General features: G+C 39.4%; 2 protein-coding genes across 2 annotated transcripts in view; one reads left to right on the forward strand and one right to left on the reverse strand.

Moving 5' to 3' along the window:
* LOC124594991 (PCI domain-containing protein 2) overlaps positions 1-14,441 on the forward strand; it is a 69,637-nt gene extending 55,196 nt beyond the window's left edge. The window contains exons 6-8 of the mRNA XM_047133532.1: positions 1,336-1,436; positions 11,789-11,988; positions 14,158-14,441. Coding sequence (XP_046989488.1) covers positions 1,336-1,436; positions 11,789-11,988; positions 14,158-14,371 — 515 coding nt within the window. The 3' untranslated portion in view covers positions 14,372-14,441. The remainder of the gene's footprint in view (positions 1-1,335; positions 1,437-11,788; positions 11,989-14,157) is intronic.
* A 2,976-nt stretch (positions 14,442-17,417) lies between these two features.
* LOC124596215 overlaps positions 17,418-25,480 on the reverse strand; it is a 108,462-nt gene continuing 100,399 nt past the window's right edge. The window contains exon 3 of the mRNA XM_047135269.1: positions 17,418-19,102. Coding sequence (XP_046991225.1) covers positions 18,716-19,102 — 387 coding nt within the window. The 3' untranslated portion in view covers positions 17,418-18,715. The remainder of the gene's footprint in view (positions 19,103-25,480) is intronic.

Raw genomic sequence — 25,480 nt, forward strand, 5'->3', positions numbered from 1 at the left:
AGGAAAGCCAGCCGCTGTGGCCGAGCGGTCTAGGCGCTTCAGTCTGGAACCGCGCGACTGCTATGGTCGCAGGTTCGAATCCTGCCTCAGGCATGGATGTGTGTGATGCCCTTAGGTTAGTTAAGTTTAAGTAGTTCTAAGTTCTAGGGGACTGATGACCTCAGACGTTAAGTCCAATAGTGCTCAGAGCTATTTGAACTACTGAAGGAAAAAAAATGTAACTTGTTCCTTTGCAAACTCTTCATATACTCATATCCAATTTTTACCTGTTACCCCTACTCTTGTGCCTGAGCTAAGAGTCATATAGTTTATTGAAGCTAGTTACAGAACTCTTTCTTTCCTCCACAGAGGATAATTGTGCAGTAATGACAAAAGATCATCTCAGAAGGGAAGGACATACAGCTAGTTCTAATTGTCATTTTGTTTGTAAAGAGTAACTAGATCACCCAATAAGAATACTGCCCACAAAAGACTAATGTGTAGATCAAAGTTCTGGTACAAGACTGTTCATATGTGGTACAAATGTTCAACACACTCAACTGAGATTAAAAATTTCATTCTAGTCAAATTTTGGCTGTATCTCCAGGAATCCTAAGATTATTTCAGTAAATACGCCTGAAAAGATTGCTGACAACAATTGTGTGTCATTGTCAGTCATGTAAGTTTCAAATGGTTTGGGTTTGTTTTAAGTTCAGTAGGATGAAATATCTCTTTGCCATACGTGCTGTTCTTTTTATTTTCATTCTATGAAAAAATAATTGTTTTTTGTTTTGTTGAAGGAAAAATGGTCGAAATATTAAATTGTGAAATGAGCTAAGACGTAGCCAACCATCTAAACAAAAACATGAACCTGGTAGTCAGCTTATGGACTTGCATGCTTCTTCATTCTCCCCTGCCTAGACACAAAATGCTGGAATAATTTAGTTGTGCATTTATATGGGTTTTGAAGAACACAAGTTCACAGACTAAGATTTGCATATGAGTTCTTGTATATGTGACTGCCACTGTCAATTTCCTCCATTGTGTGGTGAAGGATGATCTTTCCACATCCATATTGTTTTTAATTCAGCAAGGATTTTCCAGTATCGTGAAAATATGTCATGCACAGAAGTATTCAGTTCACTGACATTCTGAGAACAGTGTTGTTCTGGTGCTTTTTTAAATTCAAATTTGCAAAGAGCATCTTGTTACAGCTTTGAGAGTCTTTGTTTCTTTGCTTTTACTCATGTTAGTGTAAATGTGGACTCTCAGTTTTGCATTTTGAACATTGCATTCCTAAATTAAAAGTTTGTAAAATTGAATTCTTGTTTTCTAAAGTTTTTTTTTTTTTTTCAGCTGATACCTATTTGTCCTTCGCATTTGAAAAATGCCACAAGAAATGTGTGAGAAATAAGCGCTTGATTCTAATATATCTGGTTCCTGTGAAGATGTTACTTGTAAGTACATAGTAATAAAAGGTGTTGTATCTGCATGACACATGTGGTTAGTATAACAAGCACAGTCGTAAATTAGTTTGACACTGACTTTGTTATTGTAGTGAATCATTCTCTATTTCATATCAGTACACTTGTTATTGTAATGAATCATTCGCTATTTCATATCAGTACACTGGCTCAGTTGTGAAGTGCCGGGCTACATACCCAAAGGTCTCGCATTTGGTCCCCGCTTGGTTGTAGGATTTTTATCTTTCACTTACCACTTCTTTCAGCTCCATCAGTGTGTGTTAATGTGAGGTTCAGAGTTCACATTAAACTGTGGGTCTCCATATTACAGACTCTGTAAAGGTTGATTTACACTTGATGGAATGGAATACAGTGGAATGGAATGTCTAACATTCGACAACACATTACAAATGACGACATTCACACAGGCTGTCAGAAGAATGGGACAAACATAACAGGACATCAGTTTCAACATTTATCACTAAGAAAGTTTTTACTTATATGTTGGTGGGGTGGACAATGTTGTGGTCTGCTAATATCAGAGTTTTCACGATGCTCACATATAATAGTGGACTTCATGTTTTTGCATCTTCTTGGACATTATTTGATTATTTTGCTTTGTATCTGTTACACAATGCAAATGTTCCAAGGTGAATTGATATTCTTTTTTCGCTGACTGTTTTTCTATAAGAGAGGGCAGAGACCATATGCCTGTGTCTGAAAGTGAAAAATGATATAGGTTTTTATACCTGGACATACAAAAAGCCTAAACTGTATATAAAAAAGAACATAAATTGATGAAGCATCATTCAGTAAGTAAACCTTTTAACAGTGAAAAAGTCAGCTGTATCGAATGAGAAAAGTAGTGTTGTTTTTTATATTGTTTGGTATGTAAAATTGGGGGGGGGGGGGGACGCACAAAGAAGATAAACAGACCAGACCCAGTATTTTCTTCTTCTTCTTCTTCTTCTTCTTGTACATTTATTTCCACCTGTGCAGGATTGGTGTAGTTAGGAATGGATTTGTTGTGGTTAGTTTCAAGGGATGGGAATGAATTTGTTGTGGTTAGTTTCAAGGGATGGCTGGAGACCCTTCCTGTTGGAATGGTTGCTCCCCAACTAGCTGCCGTTCAGTGTTGTCCTATATGAATGAGAGCGAAAGTTTTCTAAATGTTTGTGAGTCATGTAACTGAGGCAGGACTTGGGTACCAGCTCATTATTCACCTAGTTGGTTGTCAGTAACTACCTAAAAACCACATCCAGCCTGGCTGACACACTGACCTTAATCATTAATCAATCTGGGATGAGTGCATCTCCCTGTCCTGGAAGCAGCACTTTAATGCACATTTCTGTCTGGGCAGGTAAACACGCTCTGTGTATTGCCTTTAAATATTTGTTGATGTGTAATATGTATATATTTTCACTAGCAAATAAATGTTGATACTTTGAAGTGTTCAGACAGGACTTTTCCAGCTGTTCTATTTCCCAGCAGTTTACCATATGAACTTTGTCAAGATCATCCAATATCAAGTTTGGTTTGTCTATTAATAAACTTTCTCATTGCTAGTTTCTTAATCCTGGTATTTGCTTACCTTTTATATCATAGATGGTATTTCATAACCTCACTTTCACAATTCACTACTGGTGTAAGTGAAGTGATGTTGGATTGATGGTCCATCAAGTGTGAATACACCACCATTTAATGGTACATTGCCTGATGGTCAATTCCATTCTGTTGATGTCTAGTATGGATTGGTCTCAAGTCAATTCAAGGCAATAGTGTACCACCTCCGATAGGACTATGTCTAGTAAGCAACTTCCTCTTCCAAATTTAAAAATGGTTTCTTGATGTAATAAGGAGAATTGATCATCATAATAAAATAAGAGCAATCGGAGTTTGCAAGGAAAGATTGAAGTGTTTGTTTTTGCTGTGCATTGTTTGAGAGTGGAATGGTAGACAAGTAGTCAGAAGGTTGTTCTATGAACCCTCTGCCAGGCACTTACGTGCGAATTGCATAGTAATCATGTGAATGTGAAGTTCAAACCAACCTTATGCTGACTCTGATACTTAGTATTAGCTATACCAGAGATATTGTGCAGTTTATATGCTGCCTGATGCTGTGTAGAATATATAAGGCAGGGGAAACGAGAAGAACAGAAAGTATTTTATTCATGTGTTGTTGATGCTTCCTATCCACCCCATGCAGTTGTTTGCCCAAACTCTGCAGTAGAAAAAAAAGATTAAAGTAAAATAAAAAGTAAATAAGATACAGAGTAGATTACTGAGGAAGAAACTGTAAAGAATGCTAGTCCAAAAGTACTGCCTCTATAGAAGGATTCTTGAATGATAATATTGTTATTTGTTGCTTGATACAGCAGAAGGAACTGAGAAACCTACAAAGAATTATGTTGACAGTGATTCATTTTTCAAGTAGTGTGTGACATTAAATGATGTGTTATAGTTAGACTATTCCAAAATTAGAATTTAGTATAATATAATGTTCACGAGTCTCCTGTGTAGTAAATCACTGATTTAAATTTTACGTTATGAGACAGTAAACTTCTGCTTCTTATTCCGATTCTAGTATGGTGGATAGTTGGTCACAATAACAGTTATAAGAAGAAATCTAGAGTGAGGATTAAAATTTTAGTGGGAGTGGAAGATGACTTTTTCAAGAAGGGAAGGTGAGAGAGAACTCTAGTGGAATTGTATGTGAAACATTGGAAGATAATGTAAGGCCTGATGTATACATGATTTCAACAAACTAAGAACCCAAAGGAAGCTCTGCATTGGCATTCTAAAATTGACCTCGTAATAAGTGCATTAAAATTGCCTTTATTTGATTGCTTTAACTGGGACTACCCCTAATTCGTACCTGGAGATACTTTATAAATCATTTATACGCAACTAGGCAGCTACCCAGAGGCATGATGTTTTGTTTGCGGGGTGACGCAGAATTACAAACCCAGTGATTTCATTCACCAAGAAAAATGGAAGAAAAACATTTATCGTTGCTTATAGTAGTCACCATAGACCTGACTAAATGGTATTTCAAATAGGTATAAGTGAAAGTCTACACAGCATAAAGGAGAAGTTCTGTTACATATTTATCTTAACCACAATTTGGATATTGAGGAGGAGATGTCACACTACTGAGGAGACAATAATGTAAACACCTGTGCATGAGTTCCAGTATTATGTGTGATAGAATAGTGTTACACTGTTGATTTGAAAAGTGGATAGATACAGTTATACCAGTATGCACATCTATAATTCTGTGACAGGGAATGTAAGAGCAGCACAGAATTGATATGAGCAGACTTTTCCAAACTGATCCAATCCAGGTCTATGAATATACATATATGTGCAAAGACAGGCATTATAATGTACACCAAGCACATGTAAAGTTATAAGTGCAGCCATGTGTGAGGGAGAAGTTTTGCAACAAGTAGCTAATGTTCCATCAAGTAGTGTGTGTAGAGTAGCTTGTGCAATGCATTCAAGCTACCAAAGTGTGATGAGGGTTCTACAAAAGACATTGTTTTGTGATGCAAATGTCATAATGAATTTATTTCTAACCAGAAGTCAAGCATGAAATATTATGAAACTGATCAGTTACAACACCACTAATGTGTTCTAAAAATTATAGTTGAGGAAAGAAATCTATGAAAGACCCTTGTTTGAGAGATCAAACAATGGAAAATCCAGGATGGAATGTAACAATACCAGAGAAGGAAAGTTGCTACTCACCATACAGGCATGACAACCAACAAGCTGTCTGTCCGCACGAACGGCCACCGACAAACTGTGGCCAAGAAACAAGTGGACCACCATATTGCTGAATACGCTGCCAAACATGATATCCCTCATCTTCATGACTGCTTCACAGCCTGTGCCATATGGATCCTTCCCACCAACACCAGCTTTTCTGAATTGCGCAGGTGGGAACTTTCCCTGCGCAGGTGGGAACTTTCCCTGCAACACATCCTATGTTCCCGTAACCCCGCTGGCCTCAACCTTCGTTAGTCACTGTCCTCACCCATCCATCCCCATCCCTGTTACCATTCCATCACTACACAGCCGTCATTTCACCGCCACACCCAGTCTTTTATTTTCTCTCCTTTCCACTAGATACTCCCACCCCCCCTCCTCACCTTCTCTCCTGCCTTCCGTCTGAACTGCAACACTTGACTGTCCGCCACTCCCACCATACTATCTCTCCCCCTCCCCGCCACAGCCTCCTCCTTAACCCCACCCAGTCGCCACTCTCATCATGCACTAGTGCTGCTGTTCGCAGTGTGGTCTCAGCTCTCTGAGACTGCAGATGCGTGTGCAAGTTGCATTTGTGTGTGTGTGTGTGTGTGTGTGTGTGTGTGTGCGTGTGTGTGTGCGTGCGTGCGTGTGTATGTCTGTCTGTGTGTGTGTGTGTGTGTGTGTGTGTGTGTGTGTGTGTGTGTACTGCTGACCAAGGCCTTAATGGCCGAAAGCTTTAATTGTGTGTATCTTTTTATTGTGCCAATTGCGACTCAGCATCTCAGCTATAGGGTGAGTAGCAACTTTCCATCTCTGGCCTTGTTTGAGAGAGTAATTCTGACAAAATATGTAACTTTAATGGTCAAAGTTCTTTTGTATTTATTATTTATTTATTTTATTTTTACGTAGCATTATTAATGAAAAAGGTCCCACAGTGCCTATCAAAGACAAGGCTTCTGCATTTAAGTCATTGGCACTCAGTCATAACTAGTTGCAAAAGTTTTAAAGTCACATTTCACCCCAGAACTGTTGGCCTGTCCGACGAGTGCTTGATTATTAAAATGTAGCTACAGTACGTATTCAGTTGTCTGCTCATACTGCTGGTCAAATATTTACAATGCATTTGTATCCTTGTGGCTCAAGAGAAACCAGAATATTTGTACTTGTATACAAGAGGTTTATTAAGGGTCAAAAGATACAGTTGCCAAGGTGTGGCATGAGCTGTGAGCTGCACTTTAGGGAAAGAATGCAGCCGTGATTGGGGCAACCACAATTGGGATACTATCCAGCTTGAAAATAGTAGGACATCAAATGGCACTCACCTGTAAAATGAAATTAAGGCCATTCATGTGTGCCTGTGTGTTATGCTGCTGTTATAGCTGCTGCTTCTGCCCTACGAGACATGATTGCTATTTATATTTTTAATATCCTTGCCAATGGTATTGGTGGTTTGTAAGTTGACGATGAATTTTACTGTCATTGTGTCAATATTTATTCCTCTTCAAATTTATGAACATGACTGTAACGAGAAGCCTAATTGACTTTATGATACAAAACTGTTCGTTTACTTTTCAAGTGCACATCAAATGTGGATGTAACATTCTTCTTTCATAAATATTGTTTGACTGTAGTGCAAATTAGACCAACTGCATTTAATTAAGATTGAGTAAGCAGATAATATAAGAACTTGTTGCTCATGTATTGCTACAAGGGTTGTCCGTAGAGTAAAGTCTCCAATGAGCTCCCGTCGGGATCAAGCGAAGCTAGCTTAGATCTGACAATAGCGCCGTGTTCCTTTCTTCCCACACCACTATTCTTGCCAGTTCCCACGTCTCTGCAATGCTAATTCTTGGCGTAGCATTAGTTAACGATGGAAGGGACAAGCGACATTCCCGCCAAGTGTGAATTTGTTCTGTGATTAGATTTCTGTGGTTGAAGGGATCCATTGCCAGTTTACCAATGTGTTCAGAGAAAAGTGTATGGATGTAAAAAAAGTGTGTAAGTGTTATAGGGAGTTTGCAGACAGCCATACAAACATGCACGACGAGGCCGGCCACTGGCATCCATCAGTTTTGGACGAGACAGTGACGAAAGTCGAAGAAGTTTTGGTTGTGGATCGGCATGTGACTGTGCGAGAGATTGCCGAACTGACAGGGGACGTCTCTAAGACTACCGCAGACAAGATTTTGACAGACATTTGGAAGTTTCACAAGGTGTGTGCCAGGTGGGTGCTGCAGATGCTCACTGATGAACACAAAAAGAAGCACATTGAAAGTGCCTGCTAGTTTCTGCACCATTACTGTGAAGAGGGTGAGGAATCTGTGGATTCAGTTGTAACTGGGGACAAGACTTGGGTCCACTACTTCATGCCAAATAGTAGGGAACAATCAAAACAATGGCGGTATTACGGTTCTCCTAATCTCAAGAAGTTCAAGCAAACACCGTCAGTGGGAAGGTGATGGCTTTAGTATTCTGAGGTAAGGAAGGTGTTTTACTGGTCGAATACCTGGAAAGAGGTACAACAATCAACGTAGCAAGGTACTGCGAGCCACTAACAAAACTACACTGGGCTGTACCTAACAAAAGGAGGGGTTGGCTGACAAAGGGAGTTTGTTTGCACCATGACAACGTCTGCCCTCATGTTGCCAGCACCAAGATAAATTTCATTGCCAAATTCGGGTGGAAATCATTGACCACCCTTCATACAGCCCTGATGTGGCTCCTAGTGACTACTATTTGTTCCTCAACTTGAAGCAACAATCGAAGAGAATGAAATTCTCAAGTGAGGAAGAGCTGACGGCAGCTGTCCATTCCTTCCTGCACAAGTTGGTGGGAGAATGGTACAACTTAGGTATGAAAAAGCTTCTGGAGCATCTCCAAAAATGCATAGATCATGATGGGGACTGCGTTGACAAATAGCTAAAAGTCCAAGCTTTCAGAATCTGTCATTGGTTTTGCAATAAAATGAGTTTCCTATGTGGAAAAGCATTGGAAACCTTAATTTATGGACAACCCTTGTGAGATATCACTTTTATAATTATTTTGAATCTGTTTTTGTTGATTTTTTCAAAAGAAGCTCAGGTCTGCTTTTTATATAACTTCATGAAATAAAATACGTTTCCTGAAAGGAAGTTAGTTATTTCAACATTCCAAAAAGAAAATACAGGTTGTAGAACCTCTTGAACTATTGAACTATTAAATTTTCTATGTCTGTGAAGGCCTGGAGAAATTTAAGGCTTTGCTTCATCGCTGCTCATGAAGAGATTCATAAATGGAAAAAGTGGGATACAATTATTACATAAGGTGAATGTAATATGATCTGGAAATAGGATGATTGATTGCTGTTGATGATAAGAGGCACACCTTCAGCATTGTTATTCTTTCCTGTAATTTTACTGGTAAATTAGAGCTTACCTGCAAAAACTGGTTGTCCCCGTGACCATTCAGCATCGGAGTTTGCAACATACAGCAGGTGTTTCAATAGTGGTTTTTATTTTTGTAGGGACACGGGGAAGTAATATAGATTAGTAACAGAGGTGCTGCATTGGACAGTGTCGAGGCAGCCATCACAGCGCAGGATTGGCAATGAGTCTACAGTTTTAAACTACTGTTGGCACATGCAAGTTATCCATGGGAAATTAATACATAAAACCACATGAAAATAATGGTGGAATTAATTCCAGCCCATATAAAATTAGTACATTTATCTAGAGAGAATCAGTCGGATGTAAATAAGTAAGCAGTACTGAGACATGAGAGTAATGGAGACAAAAGTGTGTTGATTTCCATTGATACACTGACATGCTGGTAGTACACTGCATATGAGAACATGTTGTTACTGTGATAAAAAAATAGTGAACATCTTCTAAGAATGTGCCCGCCTGACTTTAATGTAATGTAGTCCGCCATGTGTTGCAACTAAGATAGTGGCGGACTGCCATTCAATCTTCTCATTGTGCTGAGGCCAACTGACCAGAGCTAGACTGTTCCGGAGTGGGCTTGGGAAAATCTCTCCATCAGTTTTATTCCCTCGGCGGAGACACTGTGGAGTGACTACACTGGTAAAACGTAGTTCATAGCAGCCAACTTGACCAGGACGACAGCAATGATCCCTCCTGTGATGTTTCAGGCAGAATGACACGGGTGACTCCCTGGCTATTAGGTTGGTCATTTTGCAGTGTTCCTGGCCGAACACCCCTGACCAATGCCACTGTAAATGAAAGGTCTCTTTCTACCAAAATGTGGTGGCAGAGCAAGTTTCAAAGCAACAGCTTCTGTCTTCCTATTTAATGAACACAGCATCTTGAGGCTATTTTACTAAGTTAATTTCCAGACATCCATAAATTATGCAGACACTCTCATCCTGTGGTCGCGTTTCCTTGGCAACACGATGGTCGGTTTGGAATCACAGGGAAAATTACTTTTGAGAGGGAAATTTTCCTATCAAATCCCACCAGCTCATTAAATATGCACACAATCAACCCTGACTGTGATTGTTTGGTTCATGGTATCTTGTACAGTTTGAATCTGTGCTGGAATTCAATATTAACTAAATACATTTAATCGGAAGGAGGGGGGGGGGGGCAGAATGGTCATTGAAATTCCTCCACATGTGTGAGAGCTACAAAAGTCTCCTAGTCGTTAGGTGATGGATTAACTTTAATATTGTGGTAAGCTTAGCCACAGTATTTTGTCCCATACTTAAATATTAAATATTATGAAAAGCATTATTGTGACAGTTCTTCCCAGACTTAATTATTGATTGTATGTTTGCCACAAATCATTTTCACCAACAGCATGCACATTTTTTTTTTTCCACTCTGAAATTAGTGCAAAAAGCCATTGCTTTTACTACTGCTCCAAAAATGACGATTAATGTAATGCAAGTGCACGTAAGTCTTATTAATGTATGTGATAGACCTCCCATGATTACAGTACTTCACATAGATCAGAAATATTGCAGCCATTAATAATTTCTGCTTTTTGGCCATTTTCTCTGTCTACATCTTAAATCATTGCTGATCTTCCAAGGTACTCAGCAGCCTACACAAAAAATTTCTTGTTTCTAAAGTGTACACATTCTTGTCAATACTGGGTGTTCACCATGCATTTTGAGAAAATAACTTATCTATAAATGTAGGCAATTATTGCATCTTCGAACATTTCAAATTTTTAACTGATCAATCTCTTGTCAACTCTGTGGCCTGCCCTTACATTGTGTTTCAAGGTATATGTGTATACAAGTGTAGCACCACCAACCTGTGATTGAACAATTTTCAGATGAATTGGCTGTTTTAAATCAGATTCGTAATTGGTGAACTTGTACACACAATTCACTTGATGGGAGCGCAGAGCCAGTCACTACAGACTTGAGTCAGCTCCTTCACCCACCACGCAAAAATAGCATGTGGCTATTGTGCTTGCTGATGTCATAACTCGTGCTACATCTCACCAACTATAATTCATATTTACTTTACAAGACAATTAAGAGAAATACAATGTTATGTCTACGTACTGTTTCCAGCTTTTTGTAACAAGCATGTTGGTGAGAACTTGGTTTCTGATTCATCATGGTTGTTGATCAAAGTTGCCTCTTTTTCTGCAATTGCTATAATCTATCATATGTTTCACCATGATACGTTTATTAAGTTGTTTTTTTTTTTTTTCCCCTTTCAGTTCTTCACATTTCTCCTTTAAAATGCTTTTAGACAAGATCGTTTCTGCAGATTGATATTTGTGTTAATAAAGTTCTTAATGAGAAATATTGTCTCGTCTTACACATTTGCAGGCAACCACCATTGGGAGCAAAAGACAGCACTAAAACAAGATTGTTTAAGGATATGAAGTGATTGTTTTAATGTCAGTCTGTAAAAATATGTCTCAAGGGTTGATGCTTAAAACAGCAGTTGTAACAACTTGGCACTTGGCATTCCTCATGAAATCAAGATACCAGTACAGGTTTATAACAGAACAAATATGAAAAATTGAGAATGCTGGCTGTGCATTCTAACATATTGTATGTGGGGGGGGGGGGGAATGTTGTGTATTCTTTTATGTCCTTTATTTAAAGATTACTTGTATTTCAAAGACTGGAAAATCCGGATTGGAATAACAAAATGGATTGCTACTCAGCACATAGAGGAGGTATTTAATGAAAATTCTTTCCATTTGGCCTTTCTGCCACTTAATGCTTCCTCTTTGTGGTGAGCAGTAATCTGTCCTCGTCATATTACTTGTATTTTTGAAACAGAGAAACTGAAAGTTGAACTTAGCTGTGCAAATTTGTTCATTTGGTGTGGTATCTCAGAGAAATTTATTGTGTTAACATGTTATTGTTGTATCTTAATGTTTCAGTATTGTGTTGTACCCTAAAAAGGTATAACAGTTGATCTAGCAACTTCTACCTTAGTAAAGGAACTTATAGTCTTAAACTAGTCCTAATTCCACTAAATTGGCTCTTCGCTGGCCTGAAACATCGGGCGAAAGATAAATTTGAATTTTGATGTTATTCACAGTCTGAAGTCCTGAAAATTAAAAATATCATGAACAGTTTCTCCATAAATGTAATTTATAAAACAGGCCATTATTTTCAGGGTTACATGCCAAAGAAAAAGGTCCTTGCCAAATATGATCTTCTTCAGTTTTGGGAGCTTGTAGAGGCTATTAGAAGTGGAAATATCAGGCAAGCCAATAAAGTGATACAGCAGCACCAATTCTTCTTCATAAAATGTGGTATATATTTAATTCTTGAGAAACTGAAAGTAATTGCATACAGGAATTTGTTCAAAAGAGTGTAAGTTCGTACATTTTATATCACGTATTTAAATATTTATAAATTTTTTACTCTGTGCTCACCAATGAAGTACACATTTAGCATTTTTACAACTTCAAATGTCTGATACATAAATTGTCCTGTTACTTCATGCTCTTGAACCTGGTTTCAGCCTTTTACATTACAGGAGTTATATTTCATTGCTCATGTGGAGAGCATTGTTGGGAATGTGGAAAGTAGTCAAGGATGTACATTTAAGTGCAATATAATGAAATGACTTGATTTACTTCTTTATCTTTCTTCATCCAAGTATCATCTCAAAATGATATAGGAATTGTCAATCAGTAGCTCAAAATATACAACACACAAAACATATTATAGTACCACAATGCTTATATTAATTATATTCTGTCCAGTACATTAATTTTAAGAGTTTTTGTGAAGAGGAGTTGCCTAATAGAATGTTCTATAATTCACCCATAAATTCTACTACATTACACTGAATCAATTAAATATGCTATAGGAAGTTGTAGAATACATGTGTACCCAACTCATTTTTCTTTCTGCACAAATCTTAAAACAGTTGAAGTTGCGTAACTAACACCATGTGGAATATTATTCCTCCAAGTTCAGTTTACACACTAGTTTCTTGAATTTTCAATCCCTTTTACAAGTTATAAATTCGGTGATACGTAAATTTCTGAGAGTGCTGTCAGTGATGATGAGAAAAGTCATCCTTCTTTACTGTTGTCGTATTTCCCAGTTTGAGAAGTGGATTGGCAGAAGCATAGGTATTAAAAGTGTCTACAGTTTGGGGTTACCTCTGATTAGCTCATCGTTTATGTTAAGGAAATGTACCCATTTTTCCTAATTTGTTTTCTTGTCTGATTTTTCTGTATTTCAAATAGTTTTTATCTCATTTCAGGAGAAAGGAAAGACTTCTGTTAGCGTTGCGTGATAACCTGGTGGCATCTGTTGCCCAGGATCTGTGAGCATTCAGTTTACTTAGATAGGTCAGTTTTTTTAGAACAACAGTTTTCAAAGCAGATATTGACTATTGTCCAAAAGTTAAGCATAATCACAAACAGGACAGATTCCTCTACCAGGATTTTGGAGGGATTACTATACAAACTGCAGCTTAATCAAGAAATGTTTGGCGTACATCAGTGTCCGAAACATTATGTTAAAAAAGTTTTGATAGCTAAGGTACACATTTGTAAGAAAATAACGCAACTTGGAAATCTCTTCCCCATCAAAAGAAGCTGTTAACAGGGAATATGGTTACCCCTAATAGCCCCACATGCTATACAGTGTCTTGATGTGCTCTCTACAAGATAGTTTGAGAGCTCTCTCGGCATTTGATCCCATTCCCCAGCAATAGCAGTCCAGAGGTCTGGAAGTATCCTTCATGGAGGCTGAAGGATTGACATTCACTTCATTAATGCATTCCTGACATGTCCCATAGGATTCAGATCCAGGGATCTTGCTGGCCAGTTGATGCGACGGTTATCTTCCTCTTCAAGAAATTCATCCACCAGAGGAGCTCATAGTGGACAGGCAGTATTGTTCATAAAAATGCAGTCAGGAGCAGCAGCACCTCCGAAAGGGGAACATGTGTTAGCAGTATCTCATCCCTGTATCTCTGAGCATTTACAGTATTCCTCCAACCACCAATGAAGGTGTGCATCCCTGTACAGCCATTCAGTGGCCCATACCCTGATGCCTTACCACCAAACTGGCACTTTCTGTGATGTTCCTGGGTTGTATTAGCTACCAGGTTCTCTCTAGAGGAATCTATTTTTCTCAGATGAATCCTGCTTCAGTTTGCAAGTGATTCTCATCTTATCCTTTCTTGACCTAAGTCAGTGATCCACCTCTAATGACCATGTTATCAGTAAGATGTTAAACTGTAAGAAATTTATGTAATCTGTTATTTCTTATGTGTAATCACTCTTTACAAAGAATTGTTCAGTAAGTTGTAAAATCTAAATATTTGGTGTCTAGGCAGTTTTGTTTATCTGTGACAGTTTTTAAGCACTTTTTTACATTTCAGCAGTTATTATCATTATCATTTTTGATGGTTTTATGCATTGGCAATAGTTTCAAATGCAGTTCAGTTTTCTGTAGTAGATGTTTAACTTATGGCTTCACCCACAATGTACTTGCCATTATGAAGTTGTTGTTTTTCAGGCACTGTATGCTGGACACTCATCAGATTCCATTGGAAGCACTTCTCATAGCCCTTAAGATAATGGGCACAGATGATATTGATTTAGAAGAAATTCAGTGTATTGTTGCAAACTTAATAGCTGAAAAGAAAATAAAGGGCTATCTGTCTTATAGCCATAAAAAGTTAGTTGTAAGTAAGCACATGCCCTTTCCGGCACTGAGCTCAATAGTCTGATACAAAAGGGCAATATATATCTGTGTGTGTGTGTGTGTGTGTGTGTGTGTGTGTGTGTGAAAAATGGGGGGGGGGGGGGGGGGCAGGAGAGAGAGAGAGAGAGAGAGAGAGAGAGAGAGAGAGAGAGAGAGAGAGAGAGAGAGAGATATTCACTTTTCTTTCTAGGTGTGAGAGTATTATGTTGGAGAAGATGTTTTGTACAGTGTCATTGCGAAGGTAATTTTATGTTTCACAAAATGTAAAATAAATTGTTTGGTGCAATTCATGTAAATGTGATGTGGATAATTCACATTAATATTGTTATGAATTTTCCATATTTGTACACTTTTAAGAAGAAAATACAAAAGTTTTTGTACCAAATGTTTTTCTTCTTCTCTTTTTTACTGCAAAAGAAAAAGCCACTTTGTATATAACTGGGTTGTGAAGTGTAAGTTAGTATGTTAAGCTTAATGAGAGAGGGAGGGGGGGGGGGAGGAGAGGGAGGAGGGGAGAGAGAGAGAGGGGGGGATATGTGAATGGGAAATTTGTGTTTGGTATTGTTCACATGTGTTCCTATATTAATTGTGGAGTTTTGTGTCATGTATAGACATATCTGGATGTGAATTTATTTGCAGGAAAGTGAGGCTCCTTGAGTGAGCTTGTGTTAGGGTAGATGATGACTTGATGAATTGCTTGGACAGAATCACATTGCTTCAGAAACAGACTGGGCTTTATAAGATCCAATGTTTGCATTGCTCACGATCATCTTGAAGAAATTGATGGATTAGAAACCCCAAATATTTTGAAGGATTGCAACTAATGTATGCATCACAATACATATACCTAGGTCAAATAATTTCCTTGAACAACAAAATGTTGTTGTTGTTGTGGTCTTCAGTCCTGAGACTGGTTTGATGCAGCTCTCCATGCTACTGTATCCTGTGCAAGCTTCTTCATCTCCCAGTACCTACTGCAACCTACATCCTTCTGAATCTCCTTAGTGTATTCATCTCTTGGTCTCCCTCTACGATTTTTACCCTCCACGCTGCCCTCCAATGCTAAATTTGTGATCCCTTGATGCCTCAAAACATGTCCTACCAACCGATCCCTTCTTCTAGTCAAGTTGTGCCACAAACTTCTCTTCTCCCCAATCCTATTCAATACCTCCTCATTAGTTACGTGATCTACCCACCTTATCTTCAGCATTCTTCTGTAGCACCACATTTCGAAAGCTTCTATTCTCTTCTTGTCCAAACTGGTTATCGTCCATGTTTCACTTCCATACATGGCTACACTCCATACAAATACTTTCAGAAACGACTTCCTGACACTTAAATCTATACTCGGTGTTAACAAATTTCTCTTCTTCAGAAACGATTTCCTTGCCATTGCCAGTCTACATTTTATATCCTCTCTACTTCAACCATCATCAGTTATTTTACTCCCTAAATAGCAAAACTCCTTTACTACTTTAAGTGTCTCATTTCCTAATCTAATCCCCTCAGCATCACCCGATTTAATTTGACTACATTCCATTATCCTCGTTTTGCTTTTGTTGATGTTCATCTTATATCCTCCTTTCAAGACACTGTCCATTCCGTTCAACTGCTCTTCCAAGTCCTTTGCTGTCTCTGACAGAATTACAATGTCATCGGCGAACCTCAAAGTTTTTATTTCTTCTCCATGGATTTTAATACCTACTCCGAATTTTTCTTTTGTTTCCTTTACTGCTTGCTCAATATACAGATTGAATAACATCGGGGAGAGGCTACAACCCTGTCTCACTCCTTTCCTATGAACCATGGACCTTGCCGTTGGTGGGGAGGCTTGTGTGCCTCAGCGAAATAAAATAAAATAAAATAAAAGAGAAATAAAATGAAGAGTTTCCTTAGCTTGGAAAGCTTTCTGGTCCTTAAAGTTCATATTGCTAGCAAGCTTCGTTTTTCCAGGGTTATTATATGGAAGTCAGACATGGGCTCTCAAAGCCAAAGATAGAAACACTACAGGTATGCCAAAGGAAAATGCAGAGGAAGATCCTTGGCATTGCTCTGAAAGACAGAATATCAAACACCGCGATACACAAGATGTCAGCAACAATAGACACAGCACAACAGTCTATGAAAACCAAAGGGAAAAGGGGCAGCCACATGGCAAGACTGCAAAGCGACAGATGGACAGCACGAGCTACCACATGGGACCCCTACATCGGCAAGAGACTCCCAGGAAGATCAAGACACAAATGGTTGGACTTATTCAGAAAACAAGCAGGAAGTGAGTGGACCAGTATAGCCAGAAACAGAAAGGAGTGGAAAGAACCAGAACTACAACTAAGTGACCAAGTGTAATTCAATGTGTATTGTGCATTAAGTGCAGTAACCTCTTACAAGGACTAGCTCACCGCATGAGTCTTTAAAAGCAGCTACCCTTACTTGTAGGAGGCCTTTGCCCTCAATGGGACAACACAGGCTATTTTCATTCATTCATTCATCCTTTCGCAGACAATACCCTCACAAACTAACCTAGCCAAACAAGTCTTAAAGCCTAGTTGAATGTTTCAATGTGCCATTACCTTCAGGCTGGTTTGAGAATTTTTCTACACATCTAACTTATCAATTAGAACCCCCTCCCCCCCCCCCCCCCCTCCTCTTATTTCCCTCGTACACTTTCACTGATGTCAGATTCTGCCACCTAATTGTGATACACACTGTATAGAAATCTTGCATGTGGTTACCCCTGGTGCCCCTCAGCTTGGCACCGTAAGTGGCTGCTACTATTTTCAATACAGCCTTATAGAAATCTTATATTTGTTGTGCCACAAGCAGTGCCTTGTGTAGCTTGTGTCTTAAATTGGATCTTATTACCTCTCTCCTACCTCCCAGAATGCATAGAGGTGCTCCTAAGTACCTTGTTGGCACCCCATGTAGAATGAGAAGTAGGAGAGAACTACTAGAAGAAACAGAAACAAAAAGTGGATGTGGGAATATGTTAAATCAACAGTAATAATAAACAAATTAATGAAAACACAAATTTTATTAACAAATTATCATATTTATAGTCCATGATTAGAATCTATTTTTGGTGTAGACACATTGAAGCATGTCTTAGTTTGCGTCCTTAACAAAATGAAATCATTTTAGTTTCTTTGATAACATGGCCCAGCATCACTTTTAACATAGTCAATTCAGTGATATAATCACCTCACATAAAGAGGCCATATTATTACATATTAAATTTTTGTAATATCTTCAGGACCACGTTTGCTAAAAAACAAACAGGTCTATGAAATAGTGATACAGATTTGATTTACTAATTGTGTGCAGTACATATTGTGTTCACCCATAATGAATCAGTTACTATGAAGTTCAGTGTACGTGTTCATGAATCTCACTGACTGAAAACTGTGTTCTCAACTGGGACTCAAACCCAAAATAATGCCTTACATAATGAATGTGTAATCAAAGTGCACCTCTTCATACATTTCTCAGTCTCAGTTTGCCAGTACCTCTGTCCTTCATTAATACTCACCAAAAGCTCCCCTACATAATTTGCTGAAGAGAGGCAGTGGCAAATTGAAGCTCTGAGATATGTATGAATGACTCTTTTAGTAAGAAATTGTCCATTAAAGTTCTAGGTTCAGGTTCTGGCCTAATGGGCAATTTTAATATGTCAGTAAATTTCATTGTATACAGTTTGTTTGTCTGTATGTGCATGTTTTGCATTGAGATGGTGGCTAATTTAAAGGATTCAATGAACGAGAGATATTCCATCATTTTCTGTTGTTGTAATGTATAAATAATGTGGCCAAAATAAGCATTGTGATAGGTTTGAATATGCTTACTCACAAGTTTATGGAACAAAATTAGGGAAAAAATATTTTAGGCAGAAATTTTGCTGTTATGCAACTTGCAAATTTTTGTGACTAGTTGCTGTGCTGAACGTGTGGATTCTTTTCTGAAAATATTCTGAAGAGTTATAAAACATTTTGTTGTATGTTACATTTGCTTTCTACATGTAACTGAATTCAGATGTTCACTTATTAAGATGGCAGGTAAGTACACTTGTAAACCTAGGCATTGTTTTGCACATATTCTCATGTTGGTCAATATAAGATATCATTTTGGTGCTGCATATTTGACACTTGTTCTCTAAATCTCACTCATATTGAAAGAAAGTTACCAGGTTACTCCAAATTCATTTGTGAGAAAAGCTTTGCTCTAAGTGGTTCAAAGCAATCCTCACTGGAGTACAATCTGTTGCTGCTGTGTAATCCTTATCCTGCTGCTGAAAGCTTTTGATATTACATTTCCAGTTGAACTGAATATATATTTAAATTTTGTACATGCTTATGGAGAATCTTTGATGACATCATTCAGGTATGTTCTTCTTTAGAGTTTCAAGTATTTGATTTAGCAACATGTTATTTTGGTGCTCAGTCTCTTCAAGTTTACTCAAAAGATCTGCAAATTCATTTAGTTTCTGTTGAAACACATCAAAATGAGTTTCATTTTTTTGAAGTTCTTCTTTTGTGTTGGTGATAGCTTTTTCCACACTCTCTCTCAATAAGTTTTGCCTGCTTCCCAGATTTTCTTGCTCCTGAAGAATTTTCTCATTTTGATATCTTACATTGTCAATCTCTGATGAAAGGTTACGTAGTCTTTGGTGAAATACGTGTTCCGTGTCATATGGAAATGCTCTGTGTGGGCTGTCAGGAGAGACAAAACCTCTCTCTGTATGGCTGTAGTTTCCATTATGCTGCAACACAAGAAAAATTTTGTAAGACTGGTTACATTCTTAAATATGTACTTTATTTTTAAGTAATTGTCAAAAATATTACAGTAGTGGAAAAAGATGAAGTTAAATTTCTGTAATGTACGCATTTTAGTAGGGTATATGACTATTATAAGAGGTGATGCACTTTTGAGCAGATTCTCATGGACAAAAATTTCAGTGTTTTGAGTTGCCTGTCATATGACTCCATAGAGCTGATTATAGAACTGTTATATGTCATCTTGGGAAATAGTGTTCTATACTGTTACCATGTGCTGTTTGAGTTGGTTAGGCATCATTGCTGACAGTTACCAGACAGGACCAGATGCTGTCTCACCACATGCTCAATGGGGAAACAGGTTTGATGATTGTTTTGGCCATGGTTGTTGATGGCCAGATGGCATAGGATAATATGATAAATTTACACAAGGGCATCATCCATTGGGAGAGCAGATTTGCTGACTTACAGGAACATCCACAGAATAAGCTGGATTATGTTATAAATTGTGTTCAGTATTTTCCTAACACTCCTTAGAGTTGTATAGGCATTGTAAGCTGTGCATTGTCACACAATGACGGCCAGAGTTGGTCGTGTTTATAAGTGTTACATTCCTGGCTGTTGTGCTCACTAGTGGCCTTCACAGACACCACGGCTAATCAATGAAAATCGAAGGGCTCCACACACGAGCAACAGATAGCTGCGATCCATGTCATGATATAACATGCAACTGGTTGCCCACCTAAACTTCAATAATATGTGTAATTGTTTCATAAATAACTCAAAATCAGCATATGGACCCTAGTGTTTCGTGACTACTACTGTGAACTACTCATCCGTTCTACTTCCACACCACAAGCTTCAGAATGCTCATCACTGCAAAGCTGGAAGGTGTATTTTGCATTACTTCTTAATATAAATGGCAACTACAGCCCCCATTTCACATCTCAGAGTGGTTCGTGGGCCCTGAATAACTATTAATTCTAATGTAAAGATCTTACTCAATTTGGGCAAAGGGAAACAAAACAAAACTGCACAACTACACTTAATAAATAGAGAACCAAGTCCCATCGTTATTGCCACATATCACTACTTAACAGTCATACTGCATGTACAGGCCACATTCGATCCATCAGATTGCCCAGAATTTCCATGCGATTAGTGACTGACTGCTACGATTTGCCCACACACAAGTGCTTTACGAAGTGGTCGGTCACACAAGTGACAGATCGCTTCAATCTATGGCTTGTGTGGGGTTATAAAGAAATAAACATTTGACTGAAGTCTTCAGCAACAGAAGTCAAAACAAAATCTGCTTTCTTCACTATATATCAATTTGTTCTGTTTAGCCCTCCAGTTGTGTTTTTCATTTCACAATCAGAGGAAGGGCGCATGGTTGTGAGGCGTGAGGGAAAGCTTGATGAGTAGCCATTGTTGGTATTCCAGCTTCCAGCAAATCATAACTGGATGACGCTCTGTGTACAATCTTATTCCTAATTTCTACTATAACTGTGTAATCAACAGTTGCTGAATATGCATGTGTCTGCCATCCAGAACCATGGCAGTGAGTGTGTACTCCTTCGTGTCACTACTGGCACCAACATTATTACAGTTGACTCCTCATTTCCAGGATGCTGGGCAATTGTTTGGAAGGGCCATCCAGGCTCCTGATGACCAACAATATGACATCTGAAATTCAGTTTACTCCACATATTTTCACATGTCTACTTTTTGTGCTCTGAAACACCGGACCACTCTTTCAGCAATTCACCATAAATATTGTGGAAATGGAAAGTGCTCTTGATGTGCGGTTTTTACAGAATTGATCAGTAGTCAGAGGCTTGTATTGTTAGCCAATAAACAAATTGAAAGAATACTTACAAAGAGTAGTTTTTGTGCAAACATACATTTTTTAAATGGAACAATGCCTATTGACATTAACAAACTGAAAGTAGGGTAAATTAGAATGTCAGTGGTGTTTGTTCTAGTTGTTTACAAGGTATATTTTGAAAAGTTCCGACACCAACACTCGTTGGGCTTTCAACCTGCATAGTTGTTAGGTAAAATGTTGTTATGTTTGCTTACAGTGTGTTTGTAGGTTCCTCGAGTGCATTGCAACTTGCTAGTCAGTTAATATGTAACAGTTCAAGCAGTAGGTCGTGAATGGACGATGGCTTTTTCTGCGTTGGTAAATCCTGACATGCTCTTGGTGTATGGAGAGTGTAGGAAGATTCCAGTTCGATTGTGTACAATGTATGTGGCAAGATATCTCATTAGATGTCAACCATCTTGGCAATTTTTTATCAACCTGTTCATCCAGTAGTAGCTTAAAGGCTAGACAAAGTAACATAAAGAAACAAGTGACAACAGTAGAGGGGGAAACTAATGTTCTTGCTGCAGTTGCAGTTGATCTGCATGTTAGCTCTTGTGCCCTATCAAAGTTCTCTTCATCAAGAGATGCATGTAAATAATTATGAGGATCATGTCAACTTCCATACGTGGGCATTAAGACTTGATACTTCAGATGTGTCATGTATCTTGTTTAGTGATGCAACCACAATTACTAATCATGGCTTGGTAAATTGCTGAAACATGTGCTATTGATCCTTTGGTAGTCCCTTTTGGCTTATTAAAGTGGAATATCAGCACCCACGGAGTGTAAATGTGTGATATGTCAGCTCATAGGCCTGTTTTTCATAGAAGGAATACTAAATGTGCACAAGATCGTAGTCACTTAACAGGTCATCTTCCACGGATTCTAGATGTTCTTCTGCAGACTAGGAGGAACCTGTGGTACCAAATGATGGCTGTCCAGTCCATAGCGCACAAAGTACTACAGCATGTCCTCACCTATTGTTTACTAATTGTTGGATTGGAAGCAGAGGATCTGTATCTTGGCCAGCCCATTCCCTGGGTTTAATGTCTGTAGACTTTTTTCTGTAGGGAAAGCTGAAAGATGCAGTCTACAAGGATTGAGAGCTTGATTAATTTAGGGGGGTTATGGGACTAAACGGTGAGGTCATGAGGCCCGCGATTCCAAAGTTACTCACGGAAGAGAGAGGGTCTGATAAAAGTGGATGGATCCAGCCAGAGAAGTCGAACTATGGAATGAGGAAGTTGAAATACATGCAGTAGAATGTACAAAAGGGAAGCCCAAATCTAAAAACTGGAAAAACAGAGGGATAAAAGAGCGATCTTTGCAAGGGGAAGTGGTCATTGATTCCAGATCGAGAAAACATGAACCACAATCATCCTGCTCCAGGAGTAAAGTAAAACCTTATATACGAAAATAAAAACCACTTTCACAGAGGAAACTGAGGACCAGTTCAATCATCCATGAATTGTCTGCTAATATTAAAATTAAGGAATGGCTAGCAGCTCTGGTGTAAACACACTACATGATCCCGGCAGTAAATGGTGTTCTAAGCCAGTAGGAGACATAAAATCATGTCCTGTCTTAGCTATTGTCTTAGAACCATCAATGTAGAAGATGGTAGCACCCTGGAGCTCCGCAAGGATGGAATGTAATAGAGGCCAGAAGACCATAGGGGCAACAGTGACCTTTGGACCCTAGAATAGGTCAGTCCTAATCTATGGTCTAGGCACCATCCAAGAAGGATTGTGGGAGGAAATACGAGGGGCGCATTCCAGTGAGTGTAGATGGAGATCCTGACAGGGAAGTGAGATGCATTCAAACCAGCAGTCCCATCCCTGGACAGTTATCAGGGGGGAGACATCCCTCGTCTTCGAAGAGGACAGGGTACACGGGATGGCCAGGAAGTTGGCTCTGTCATATTTGTGGAAGGGGAATTCCCATTTCTGTGAGGAGACTGTCAAAGGACTTGTGTGAAAGGCATCAATAGCCAGACGCACCCACAGTGGTGAACAGGGTCAAGTATTTTCAGAGTGGAAGGAGCTGCTGAGCCATTAACCTATCATAATGTAGTCTGGGCAAGACCAGAGCACAGTAGAGACTGAGCATAGCATCACGGTCTGCACCACAAGATGTATGGGAGCTGCACCAAATAAAAAATCGTTGACATACAATGCCAGGGTAACCAGAGGACCAACAGAGGTTACAAGCCAATTTATGGCTATGAGGAAGTGTGTGACACTTGACACAGAACCCTGTGGGATACCATTCTCATGAATCCAAGGGATGCTGAGTGACGTGCCAACTCGAACCTGGAAGAGCCAGTGGGATAAAAACTCGCAGATAAAAATTAGGAGGGGGCCACGAAAGCTCCAGTCATGGAGGGTAACTAAAATGTGATGACGCAAAGCCGTGTCATATGCCTTACGTAGGTCAAAGAAGACTGCGACAAGGTGCTGGCAGCTAGTAAAAGCCTGTTGGATTGCTGTTTCCAATATGACTAATTGGTCAGTTGGAGATTGTCCTTCCTGGAAGCCACATTGATATGGGGACAAAAGGCCCTGAGATTTGAGTACCCGACGTAATCGGAAGCTAACCATCCTCTCAAGCAGTTTACGAAGTATATATATCAGGCTAATCAGGCAGTAGCTGTCGAAAGATGTTGGGTTCTTCCTGGGCTTAAGGACAGGGATGACTATACTGTCTTGCCATTGCACCGGGAAAATGTCCGTGAGCCAAATGCAGTTGAAGACCCTGAGTAGATGTTGCCTCTGGGTAACGTCCAAGCGTTGGATCATATGGTTGAGGATGGAATCCAGGCCTGGTGCTGTATCATGTGAAGAGGTAAGAGCCTGCAAGGTTTCCTGTTCAGTGAAGGGTTCATTATACAGGGTGAAACTCTGGGAGGTTGTAGGGGACATTAAAACAAATATTTTTCCCTAATGTCATTTTTTCCTACAAGGATTGTTTAAACCGATGGAGGCTGTATTACGCTCTTCAGTTGTCAGAGATCGTATTACGATCTTCAGTTGTTAGAGGGCGTATTATGCTCTTCAGTTGTTGGCAACTGCTGTCCACCAGTGTAGTAGTGCATTGTCTCTGTTTACTAATGGAGCGGTACACATGGAGTGTGTAGACTGATATGGTTGGTGCGTACTACGTAGCGCACCACAATGGACGAGCTGCACAGCGGGTTTATCATCAATAATATCCTAATCGCCGCATTCCGCATCATACGACCTTTGCTGCTGTGTACCAACGTCTGCGTGAGACCGGTTCATTTAGCAGATTACCTGGACAGGGACGCCGTCGTACGGTAAGAACGCTGCAATTTGAGGAAGCTGTCTTGCAGCATGTGGAGTAGGATCCTTCAATCAGCACTCGTACAATTGCACGTAACATGGGAACGAATGAGACGAATGTAAGAACAGTCCTTTGAGAGCAATTGTTACGTCCATTTCACTTACAGCGTGTCCACAACCTGGAACCAGTTGATTAGCCACCCAGAGCACAGTTTTCGCAGTGGTACCTGGAACAGTGTGAAATGCATCCTACATTTCCATCCTCTGTGTTGTTTACCGATGAAACAATGTTCGGGCATGATGGAGTCGTCAACATGCACAATTCGCATGTTTGGAGTGAGGATAACCCATATGCCACAGTTACTAGCGCTCATCAAGTGCGGTTCTTCCTTAATGTGTGGGTCGGTGTTGGTTGGTTGGTTTGTGGGATTAAAGGGACCAGACTCTACGGTCATAGGTCGGGTCGGTGTTGTTGGGACTGTTTAATTGGGCCGTATCTGCTACCTAGGCCATAAAATGGGCAGGCACTATTACAATTTTCTCACCAGAGCATTGCCAGAATTGCTGGAAGACATCCCGCTCCCTACAAGAGCCCGCAGCTCGTGGTCGTGCGGTAGCGTTCTCGCTTCCCACGCCTGGGTTCCCGGGGTTCGATTCCCGGCGGGGTCAGGGATTTTCTCTGCCTCGTGATGGCTGGGTGTTGTGTGATGTCCTTAGGTTAGTTAGGTTTAAGTAGTTCTAAGTTCTAGGGGACTGATGACCATAGATGTTAAGTCCCATAGTGTTCAGAGCCATTGGAACCATCCCTACAAGATAAAGCATGTGGTTCCAACATGACGGGGCGCCGGCACATTTCAGTCGTCGTGTTTTAACATTTTTTAAATGTTCGGATAATAAGTTGCCATCTCTTTATCTAAGAATAGATGATGAATGCAGCTAGCCGCTATCTCTGTGTAATGTCTTGTCTGTATAGACGTGTATCTGTTGCCTTTAAGATCACTTCACCTTCACACATAAATCTATACAGTAAAGTAAGGCCCTCCCCGTTTTTGGCTGATCCGTGATAAGACAGGCGAAAAATTAGACTAATGGAGGATTATTAGTATTATCTCTATTTTCATTCGCTCTCTTTCTCTAAAAATGGTTCAAATGGCTCTGAGCACATGGGACTCAACATCTGAGGTCATCAG

Source organism: Schistocerca americana, chromosome 2 (genome assembly GCF_021461395.2).
Source record: "Schistocerca americana isolate TAMUIC-IGC-003095 chromosome 2, iqSchAmer2.1, whole genome shotgun sequence".
NCBI classification, from domain to species: Eukaryota; Metazoa; Arthropoda; class Insecta; order Orthoptera; family Acrididae; genus Schistocerca; species Schistocerca americana.